At 35.5% G+C, this 12,172-nt stretch overlaps 1 protein-coding gene across 1 annotated transcript in view; it reads right to left on the bottom strand.

Annotated features, from left to right (window-relative positions):
• Positions 1–1,304: 1,304 nt before the first annotated feature.
• ARHGAP11A (Rho GTPase activating protein 11A) overlaps positions 1,305–12,172 on the bottom strand; it is a 28,833-nt gene continuing 17,965 nt past the window's right edge. Inside the window, exons 7-12 of the mRNA XM_008142964.3 lie at positions 11,493–11,567; positions 10,607–10,774; positions 7,731–7,860; positions 7,166–7,274; positions 4,273–4,411; positions 1,305–3,615 (exon numbers count right to left, since the gene is read on the bottom strand). Of these exons, the coding sequence (XP_008141186.2) occupies positions 2,036–3,615; positions 4,273–4,411; positions 7,166–7,274; positions 7,731–7,860; positions 10,607–10,774; positions 11,493–11,567 (2,201 nt within the window). The 3' untranslated portion in view covers positions 1,305–2,035. The remainder of the gene's footprint in view (positions 3,616–4,272; positions 4,412–7,165; positions 7,275–7,730; positions 7,861–10,606; positions 10,775–11,492; positions 11,568–12,172) is intronic.

Raw genomic sequence — 12,172 nt, 5'->3', positions numbered from 1 at the left:
TCAGCTAACAAACATGGGAGTGACATGTGGGTAGCTTTTTTTTTGTTTTTAAAATCTCTCATTATTTATTCATCTCTCAGAAAAACTACTAATTCAGATGATTTCTAGTTAATTTCCTATGCCTTTTTACCTAATTAGTCGTCCCATGCAACAATTTCATCCCCATGAATATACTAGTAAAAGGACATTAATGCATTTTTAAGTTTAAAAATTTCTTAGAACCAGACAACATATATCTCAGGGATTATGAATATTTTCTACCTCTACTACTAGATAAATACCATAAACACTGAAATGCATACCCAATAAACACTACAAACCTGTTTTGATGTCAGATAAACATGATGTTTATATGTACAGATTTTTAGTCTTCAAGTAAGTCAAATACTTACTAGTTCTGAAAAAGGGTTGATTCCTAGGTAATGAATACAGACAGGAAATAGCTTTGAAAGAGATATACTGCTATCAAGTAGAACTCGGTGAAGTGAACATCTGATGACTTTAAAGGCCTCATACATACACACACTGTGAATCTGGTTGCTGAGTAGATGTGCAATGCTGTTCTATTCTGCCTCAACATCTGAATATGGCATTCTAACAACTGACTTACAAAACTATCTCTACTGGTCAATTCTGTCTGTATATTCCTTCCTCTAAAATTCACAGAATATCTATTGTTAGTAATATTCCTTCCTTAAATATTTGTAACTTCTAATAATTTAAAATATAAATATACAGAGTGGCCAGATTATTATGATCTCTGAACGCATAAAAATCTGGCCAGGGGGAGGGGACATGGGCGGTTGGCCAGCCTGCCTGCTGGTCGAACTCTTGGTCGAGGGGACAATTTGCATATTAGCCTTTTATTATATAGGATATACACTCAGTGGCCAGATTATTATGCGTTCAGAGATCATAATAATCTGGCCACTCAGTGTAGATTTGCTTAACAATTTGGGTCAAATTCTAAAAGGTACTTTGAATTTCACTAGAATCTCAGGCAAGTTATTTTTCAGGAAGTTATCTTTAATATCTATGCTAAATAAATAACATTTACACACAAGACAAACCATCATGGGCTTTTGTATGAATTCAAAGTATAAGACTCCAAGATAGTGAGCACACAGTGCAATATACAGGTTTTGTAACATAGAAATCCACACCTGAAACCCCATATGTTCATGTTGACCAATGTCACCTCAATAAATTAAAAAAACATACAAAAGAATCCAAGGTACATGTGGAGGTTCATCAAGTATTTCAAAGTCTAGAATCAATCATCTGCATATAAGAAATCACATTGATTAAAATTTTCAAGCTTATTTATTCCTCAGTTTTAAATTCTGCATTGGACAAAACAGATATAAATGTATTTGGGCAAGTTACCTTTAAAAATATAGTATGGCTTAAAAGTCATCAATTATTCCTGCAGCAACACGCTATATAAGCACACCTTAGCATTGCTCTACTTTAGCCATCAGTCTTAAGTGAACACCCTGTATACATCTACAGGCAATAGAAACCTAATTACTTTGCCCCAAATAGGAATAAAGGATTAACATGCTGTTGAAACAAGTTAATTTCTAGGGATTTGGGTAAAGACAATAAACATTAATGTAATTCAAGAAATAAGATTTGCAAGTCTTATCTATTCCCTTTATATCCTAAACATTTCTTGTAGAAACCTTATCAGACTTATGAGGAATAACAGGAAATAGACACAACTTATTCGATTCTTCCCACCAGTTAAGACAAAAAATTCATGCAATTTTCAAAAATTAATTTCTTATCAAGCCAGTCAACAATCTTTTAAAAAGTAAAGTGTAACCTGTTTTAAAACATCACAATAAAATTAAAGTCTTAAATATTGCCATAATTAAGGACAACAAAGTAGTCATTTATACAAGCACAAGAATCAAAGTTGCTTGTGCAATGAAATTAAAAATCTATCATGTAACAATCATTGAGCTACAAATTAACAAGCACATCACCAACTGATTTTATTTACATTAATGACAAGTATAACATTTATCAATTACAAGTCTACAGGTTTACTTGTTGGTAGTAGTTGAGCTTTTCCAATAGGGTTTTTGGGAGAACCTTTATACCAGACCCTTTCTCTTTCTGACGGCTTCCTAAGGATCCTGCTATTTATCCCAGATGATAAGCCTGTATTATTATTTACAACAGATCTTAATATATCATGATTTGTCAGATCCTCCAAGGGACCCTTTATCTGGCCATCAGATACCACTTTTTGTTTACAAACTCTGGTTGACCCAACAGAAGCGTTCATGGAGTCTGGGTGCCTCTTCATCTGTGAGAAAGATTTAGAAGTTAATCCCATGCTTGATTTTGTAACTGCATCAACATTTGACTGTTTGCATGAAACAGACTTCCGTTCCTTAGGACCTGATTGGGTATGTGAAATTGAGGAATCTTTTGACGTACTTTCTATACAAGAGGAAAGAGCACCGTCACAGCTCACTGACTTAGCCAGAGGAGAAGCAGGATCACCAAGATGTGCCAATTTGTGCCTTACAGGTTGTCTGTCATACTCCAACAAAGAATTAATTCTTCTGACAGACTGACGGACAGGTGTGCGCTGAAACTTAAGAGGTGATTTAACTTTTGTCCTATTTGATTCATTTAAAGAAAGCTTATTAAACCATTGTATGTGGTCTGAAACCTTTCCGTGCTCTGATACTTGTAAATGTTCAGATAACCTTGTATCACACTTTTCCACCAGTGACTGCTGTGTAACCATTCTCACACGCCTAGGTTTTGATAAGCTGGTTGTATCATATGTAATCTGCTCTGGGGAAGAGGTGTTAGCTGCATCCTCCCTAGGAGCTGTGCATTTCGACAAGTTCTCTTCAATCATATTCTCCTCCTTTAATTTAGTATTTAGTTTATCCCTTGGGGACTGTTGTGTTTTTATCTGTTCATCACTGGGCAATTCTTGCTTGTTTAAGTCATCATTTGGCACATCTGAATGAATGATTTCATCATGTTCCATCTTCATATGAGTTGAATAACATTTTATAGTTGCTTTTCTATCTAATTTTTGAGTTTGATGTACTGAGAAGTCTCTTTCTGAAAAACTATTTTCACTTTTACCAGTGTGGTGTTCATTTGATTCTATCACAGTCAAATCATTCCTTTCAAATAGATTTTCCCCTGGGCTATATGCTATAGAAGATGTTTCATTTACTTTTACTTTCCCCACATTAGTAATTGATGACTGTTTGTGATTTATCAATGCATGAAGCTTACTTCCAGATTCAGAAAATGCTTTCTGAATTTTCACCAAAGTCTCTGTACTCAAGTTATTTTCATCCCCACTAAGAGAGCTTCCGGTTAGGTTGTGATTATGCTTATTATGTACATTAGAAGGGGTGAGTTCATATGAATTAATAGATGACTTTTCTACCATATCAAGCTCCAAACAAGAGTTTTCCACCTCAAGATTCCCCTCTATTGGAGAAGCTTCTTTTGCTTCTATTTCTCGAAAACTTGAATTACTAGGCCCCGTCCAAGACATTCGGTAACTTGTTCCATCTAGTTGCTCTGGAGTTAATAAGTGTTCCTCAGACTTACTGATCTTTTTTGAACCTAAAATAAAACAGTTCAGGGTTTTTAATCATTTATATTTGACCTAGTTTTTACATTATTATCTAAATACATGGTGAATAAAGGTACTAAGCATTTAATTATAATAACTTAAAGATTTGTGTGAAAGGATTTTTAAATGTCAAACTTTCATCCTCCAATTATTCACAGAAAAATACATTGACAATTCAAATTTTTTATTTAAGCATGAATTTTAAATTTTCAGAATATATTTTATCATTTAAAAAGCAATTAAAGGTCACGTGTAAATTATATCTCAATTAAGCTGGAAAACTTTTATTTTAAAAAACAACTAAAGTAGTCCAGCCGGTGTGGCTCAGTTGTTGAGCATTGACCTATGAACCAGGAGGTCACGGTTCAATTCCCAGTGAGGGTACATGCCCATGTTGTGGGCTCAATCCCCAGTAGGGGGCATGCAGGAGGCAGCCAATCAATGATTCTCTCTCATCATTGATGTTTCTCTCTCTCTCTCACCTCCTCTCTGAAATCAATAAAAATATACCGTATTTTCCGGCGTATAAAAGATTTTCCTGGGTTAAAAAGTCGTCTTATACGCCAGAAAATATGGTATTTTAAAAAAACAACTAAAGTAGGTTTTTTGAGTAACACTCTAACAATATCATGTAAATGTACCTTTACCTTTCTTGGTTAATCTTTCGTCATTATCTGGGCTAAAAAGCAGACCTGTTTTTACAGCTTCAATCCTACTTTCTAAACTTTGTTGATTTGCAAGTCGTCGACCAACATTTTCATGTCTATTGACACCAGAACACCCATTCTGTACAGAAAAGAAAAATTTAAACATTTTGGTTAAAAAGTAAACCAGTTAATTTTCAAAATATTAAGATAAGACAAAGTAAATTTTTTATAATTATCAAAATTCTCTATAGTTAATTAAAAATAATATAATTAAGAAACAATTTTGTACCAAATACAAATATATATGCATGTATGATGATAAAAATTAAGCATATGACTCGGCTCTTAGTTGATATTTTATGATGCAAGTAAAAAATTGCCTCATCTTCATTAACTTAAAAAAAAAAATTATGAGTCTGTGTCAGGGCATATTCACGAAAGTGAAAGAAAAAAGAAAAACAAACAAAAAACCCTAAGGCCAAAATCTTACTTTCATGGAATTTATACTCTAGGTGGAGAAATTTAGACTAGAAAAAAATAATTAGTTAATTATATTGTACTAGAGGCCCAGTGCATGAAAATTCATCCACTGGAGTGAGGTGTCCCTCAGCCCAGCCTGCCCCCTCTCACAGTCCGGGAGCCCTCATGGGCAGGAGGCGACCTGGCGATCAGGGGAAGGCGATGACCCAATCACACCTCTGCTGCTGCCACTGCAGGCAGCACAAACCTTGACTGGCCCTGGTTACCTGAGCCTCGGGCCAGCCCTGGGCGGCTGGGCAGCCACCATCCGAGGCTTGCCTGCACCTCGGGCCGGCCCTGGGCGGCTGGGCAGCCACCATCCGAGGCTTGCCTGTGCCTCGGGCTGGTCCTGGGTGGCTGGGGGCCTGAGGGGATTGGGGGACTCCGGAAGCAGGCGCAAGGAGCGGCTGGACCTGCCTGGGGGCAGGTCCGGCCATGCTGTGTGCCTGCCGCCCTGGCGGGGCTGAGGGGACTGGGCGCTGCCATCTTGTGGCTGTGGGCACTGCCATCTTTGAGGGTGTGGCAGTCAATTAGCATATTCCCTCCTTATTGGCTGTGGGCACTGTCATCTTTGTGAGGGTGTGACAGTCAATTAGCATATTCCCTCTTTATTACATAGGATAATAATATAATACAAAAGATGAAAAGCGTTATGGAGAAAAGTAAAGTATGGTACGAAGTATATGAAATGGTAAAAGATGGGGGTATAACTTCCAACACAGTGATCATAAGATGATCTGTGAGTAAAAAAAATGAGGGCGAGAGTCATGAATGTATAAGGGGTAAAAACATTCTAGGGAGAGGAAAATGCCAGTGCAGTCTCTAAGGCTGAAGCCAGGTCTAGCATATTTGGCCTACAGCAAGGAGGCAAGAGTGGATGAAGCTGAGTAAGCAGGAGGACTCAGAGGAGGCTGGGAGCAGGTTGTGTACAGGGTTGCAGTCGATGAAAGAACTTAGCTTTTTTTTTTTTTTGTGAAATGAGGAATCACTGGAGGGTTCTGAACCAAGAAATGACATGACTTAACTTGGGTTTTAAAAGGATAATTTGGCTAGAGTACAGCAGCAAGGTAGAAGCAGGTTGACCTACTAGTAGAGACTTATTGCAGTAATACAAGTTCAAGATGACAGGACTTAAAAGTTAAAAATGTAGTACTGGTGAAACTGGTCTCAATATACTCGGAATGCAATAGTTAGACAGGATTCCTAATGGTGTAGGCAGAGTGTGTGAGGGAAAGTGAGGAGTCAAGAATGCCTGCATGGCTTGGTCTAAGTGACTGAGTTGCCATAACTCAGTGGTTCTCAACCTTTCCAATGCCACGACCCTTTAATACAGTTCCTCATGCTGTGGTGACCCCCAACCATAAAATTATTTTCGTTGCTACTTCATAACTGTAATTTTGCTACTGTTATGAATCATAATGTAAATATCTGTGTTTTCCGACGGTCTTAGGCGTCGCGACCCACAGGTTGAGAACCACTGCTGTAGAGCCTAAGACCATCGGAAAACACAGATATTTACATTACAATTCATTAACAGTAGCAAAATTACAGTTATGAAGTAGCAACGAAAATAATTTTATGGTTGGGGGTCACCACAACATGAGGAACTGTATTAAAGGGTCGTGGCATTAGAAAGGTTGAGAACCATTGACATAACTGGATGGTGAAGACTGCGGGTAGAAGTATGGTTGGGAAAAGGGTAGGAATGGAGCAATAGAGGCAGTGAAGAAATGCATCTCAGACCTCTATTTGGGAAAGGTTACACTTGAGGTGTCTACTGGATAGACATCCAACTAGGGAGGTCAAGTAGGCAGATGTTAAGAAAGAGACAAGTTGTTCAGGAGAGCATTCTGGGCTGGAGATATAAACTTGGAAGTCTCAAGTAAATATATGATGTTTAAAATTGATAATCACCTTTGAGTGAGAAGAGAAAGAAAAGAGAAGTCCAAGGATGAAGCTTTGGGAACTCCAATGCAAAGGAATTAGAACAGTAACCAGCAAAGAAGGAAGAAACTCATGAGAGTAGTGTCCTTGAAGCAAGAAAAGAAAGTATGTTGAAGAGGAGCAAGTGATCAGCCAGGTCAAATGTTGCTGGTGGGTCAAGTCAAACAAGGGCTGATCTTTGTCTAGTGGCTTGAGTGAGGATGAATTCATGGGTGACCATGAGGACATTTGCTGTGAGTGTTGAGGATGAAAGCCTCACTGGAATCGGAAAAGGAGGGACCAGAGATAGGCAAGTGTAAGAGTTTGGTATAAAGAACAGTAGAGAATGGGAAAGTAGCTAGAGGAGAGGCAGGATTGAGAGGGTCTTTCAGCATCAAATCTACAGCTTTATGCTAAGATAAACATCAATGAAATGGTGATAGACACTTACTGCATCTTTGCTACTTTTCCCCAGACTAAATTTCAAACGAAGAGATCTTCGAACTTTTTCTTTACGACTGATTTTAGGAGAGAAGCAGCCTGCTTTTCCTGATTCCACCCTAAAAACAATAGAATTTAAAATATCAGTTTATAGCATAAAAAACTGGAGAAACTTTTGCAAAATGAAATTTGAGAATGTCCAGAGCAAATCATATTTCTAAAATCAGTTAAGTTTTAAGATACCATATATGAACACATTGTATTTGCATACAAAAATGATTTTTCATCTATCACAAGAGTTATTTAGTCACTTATAAACCAGAATTATCAGAATAAACTAGCTTTTTAAATTAACCAGAAATTTAAAAATTATACATATCAACTGGAAGGAGGATTTTAAGCAAGTAAACGATTCAAATTAGGAACCTTTCTCTGGAGAATATATAAAGGGCACCTGATTAATAAGGCAGAAAAAAATTTTTAAATTATGATTCTTGGTATAAAGACAAGATATTTTATTAGTTATATACATCAAATATTTATCCAATGAAAGCAAAATATCCTAGATAAGTTACCTGCAAACTTTTTTGCTTGCAATCCTTTTACTTCGTCGTGGTATATCTGTACTGATCAAATGATTTCCACTGATGGCTACAGGAGAGAGTGAACTCTGAGATGACACTTCTGGGCTTGTATCAAAGTGAACTATAAAAATAATCACATGTAATATATCATACACACTTATTTTCTTTTTCAAAATATAAATTATTAATAGCGATTAGATTTAAAGCCACAAGAAAAATCATTATCATTTCTGCTTAAAAATTTTAGGGTCCAAATAACCCAACTCAACTAAAAAAAGAATCAATTTTCTATTTTTTATATGTCAATGAAAGGTCAGATTAACCATTGCTTTCACACTGGTGTTTTAAACTTATTTAAGAATACAAAGTAGTGGCACTGTTGCAGATTGGAGAAAGACAAGCTTTCAAGACGACAGTCTGTCTGTCTCACAACTTACTAATGACTTGAGACTTTGAAAATGGATTTCTATAGCAAATATAAGTATTATTGTAATATATATAAAATGTCCAGCAAAGTACCTGATATATAATATTAAATATTGTTACTAAAAATAAATTATTAAAAAGCAATTTAGAGTCTGAGTATCCAGTATGCACCTGCTAGCCAACTGTTGTATGTCTGACTTGAATATAACTTGTCTAATATTTTTGGCAAAAAAATAATCTATAACACATGCCTAACCACTTGTCTACTGTCATGTTCCATGCTAAAAACTGGTGGTTACAACAGCTCATTTTGATAAAGTTATTTTAACACCGTGTCATGAAACTGACTATAAAAGAAATGCGGAAAAAAGTAAAAGTTATAAACAAAAGCTCCATATACATTTGGCTTACATTTGAATTATGCCTAAGACATACTCCACAAGCGTGAACCCTCTTGTCATTTGTTTTGATAAAGAATTCACATGGGCCCCCAGAGACATCCAAGTGTATTTCAGTTATAAAAATAGGAAATAATACAACCAGTGACCTTGGGGTGCGCGTACTTGGCTAAATAAAATTTTGGAGGCGAGTGTAATGTATCCAATATGACACAGGTAGGTTTATCCTACGGCTGCAGTGGTTAAAAGAAGGCACAGCCAGAATACATGGCATAATGCAAAGTTATCACATATGTAAGAAACTGTATATAGGTACTCATGGACTTTAGATTAATATTGTTGCCTTTATACATTAAAAAAAGCATTTTACAAATGAAATTTATTGAATTGTGCCTGAGGAAGTAGGATAGGAGCAAAAAAAAAAAAAAAAAAAAAGTGAGCCCTAGCCAGTTTGGGTCAGTGAAGTGTTGGCTCACGAACTGAAGGATTCTGGGTTTGATTCTGGTCAAGGGCACATACCTCAGTTGCAGGCTCTAGCCCTAGCCCCCTGGTTGGGGTGTGTGCAGGAGGCAACCAATCAATGTGTGTCTCTCACGTTGAAGTTTCTCTTTCTCTGTCTCTCCCCTTCCCTTCCACTCTCTCTAAAAATCAATGGAAAAATATTCTCAGGTGAGGACTAACAATAACAACAAAGAGGTGAATTAAAATAATAGGATTACTGTTGTTTAACTTAATGTTTCATTTAAAAAAATCACTGATTAAGCAGGTTCATACTAATGTTACAATAACACAAGAATGTTTAACTTTATTTGGGGGAAGTTTAGAGAAAAGGAGTCAGCAGATCATCCTTGGGGATAATGTAATGCTAATAAGCAAAGGCAGGGAGAACCACACTTCACATGTGCCATTTGGAAAAAGTCCTCCAAAATGGAAAAGCCTTTAAATTTCAAAAACAAAAACAAACACAAAGTTACTTTGAAATAAAGTGAAGTCTTCAACTTTTAAATACTGAAAAAGCTACAGACATAGCCTCAGGATTCTTATTATTACACATTAATGAACCAAGAGAACCTGTTAAGGACCATAGAGAACAAATTGCTATTGTTTTCAATTTTTAATAAAACAAACAAGGAAAATATAAACTTTTAAAATAACAAACAAAAGAGAGGCCTTGGAGAAGATCTAATAACCCAGCTAATGAATTCAAAATGGAACTCTTAACATTGTCAGAAACCAATAAAAATCTAAAAGAGGTAGAGATTACTCACATTTTGACTAAATGTGAAACAAATATGAGATGGAAGACCCCAGACTTAGTTATGGTTTCATTTCATTTGGATTGACCATAAGGTTATCTTGAGCCAACTGTATTGTTACACATGCTAAAGAAGCCAACCCAACCAAAGACCACATTAATAAAAGTCTGGCATTCAAATCAGCATGATTAAATTATATTATTCCCTGGGGGCTCTGGTTGGCCACATTAGGAACTTATAGTTCATTTGGAAGAAAATGGCTGGGATGGTAAGGGATCTGGAAGTCATGGTACAAGAAACAGTATATAAAAACTTTTTAAAGCTTTTAGAGCATAAAACATTAACCATATTACACCCTCCCCCGCCCCCAAATGCAACTCATGATAGTTACTCCAAAGGTAATACCCCACCCCACTCTGGATTCAGAGATGATCAAACTTTGAACTCAACTCAATAGAAGACAGCAATACAGTTATAGCTATAGATCCAGAAGTATAATTCAGTATGTCCAATCACATAAAATCTGAGCATGGATGCTATCCACAGAAGCCAGACTCTCCCTCCCAGCTCTTTCTCATAACTTTCAATGGGCATGGCCATAAAACACATACATATCAATTATACAGATCAGTCTATTTTAAAATTTAGGGGACTTTATAAAAACTCAGGTTTATAAAATATAAAGCTCTGGCTCCTCAAGGGCAGTATTAACATGAAATAGCACTTTACCCAGAACAAGCACTCATGTTAATGTTTACAACCCAATTATATAAATCACATTAGTTACCTGATACTGGTGTAGAACTGGTACTGAAGAGGTTACTTGGCAACAACTCAAAATTAAAATTGTGCTTGATGGACTTCCTTTTCTTACTTGAGCAACCATGAGAAGAATCTACTGGCAGTTTGCGCTTAGCATTTGGTGTAAGAATCACTGGAGATTCAGACAGCTGGGCTGAAAAACCCCCACAATTTATTGTTTCTCCCACAATGTTGATAAAATAAAAAAGCTTTATAAATTTATTCTTATATAACTATTACTTAGGACTACACAAAGAATGGAGTGATATGTTCACATCAAATACATGCTATAAAACTAAATTAATACCATTAATTCCATAAAATAAAAATAGGCAAGCTATAGTAACTTGAGCAAAATATACTAAAAGATGCATAATTCACATTAAAGAATACTAACATAGGGAAGAAAATTATAAACAAGGAGTTAAAATAAAAATTGATCTAAATATTATTTTTGCTTTTCATTATAATTGAGTATTAACCAGTTAATTTGTTCAATCTGGGAAATAAAACAAAATATTATATTGTCTGTTATTGGGCTAAATAATTTCAGCCACAAACAAACCAAGATAAAAAAAGGGAGAGGGTTACATATACTAGTAAACTTCTGGTTCTAAAACAAAAATAAAATTGAGTTATTTTTACATGTTTAATAACATATAACTTACAAGCAATAGAAAAGCATGATTTAGAAGATTAAAGATAAAATAGACTAAAAGAAATTCTTATCTATAATTTTGGGTTCATTATAGCCAATGTAATTAGCAAGTCACAGCATAGTATTATAGTACAGTATCTCCACTGAAAATAATATTGGATTTGATTAAACCAAAATAACTCAAAAATTTTCATTAAATACATATAACACTTACCGATTCTTTCTTGTTGAGGTGTAACAGAGGGCGTTCTGTTATATTTAAGTTTATTTAGTGCTCCACTGACAAAATCTGAAATGCAAGGTATATAATCATATAATCAATTATAAAATTTACCTAACTTTCACCAATAATTCATATTGATATCTGTGGTTTTCTAGAATCTACATTTGTATCAATATATGTTTTTAAGGTCACTTAAGGTTATTATTTTAAAATAGGAAAAAAACTAAATGATATATTTTTATTCCATTTCACTTATACTCTGATCTCTCTTTCAAAAAAATAAGAGATATACAATACTAAATGAAATGTGAAACAAATACTTATGATGTACAGAAAGAGTATGGAAGAGGAAAGCATTACTTGTTGAGGAAGGGAGGAGAAAGTGGCAATTAGAGAAAAAGCTTTGCAGGGTAAATAAAACCTGGCCTGTGTTCTGAAGGATTAGCAGGTGTTGATTTGAGGCAAGGTGATCAGCATATGCAAAGGCATGTAAGTAAACACAAGATTTATGTATAGTAGAAACTAGCAGATCTTTTTAAAAATGTTTTTACTTATTTCTTTTAGAGAGAAAGGAAGGCATAAGGATAGAGAGATACATTGATGAGAGAGCAACATCAAAGATTGGCTGTCTCCTGCATGCCCCCAACTGGGGATGGAGCCTGCAACCCAGG

The sequence above is a fragment of the Eptesicus fuscus genome, chromosome 5 (genome assembly GCF_027574615.1).
Source record: "Eptesicus fuscus isolate TK198812 chromosome 5, DD_ASM_mEF_20220401, whole genome shotgun sequence".
Lineage (NCBI taxonomy): Eukaryota > Metazoa > Chordata > Mammalia > Chiroptera > Vespertilionidae > Eptesicus > Eptesicus fuscus.
This window is presented reverse-complemented; position numbering and strand designations above follow the sequence as displayed.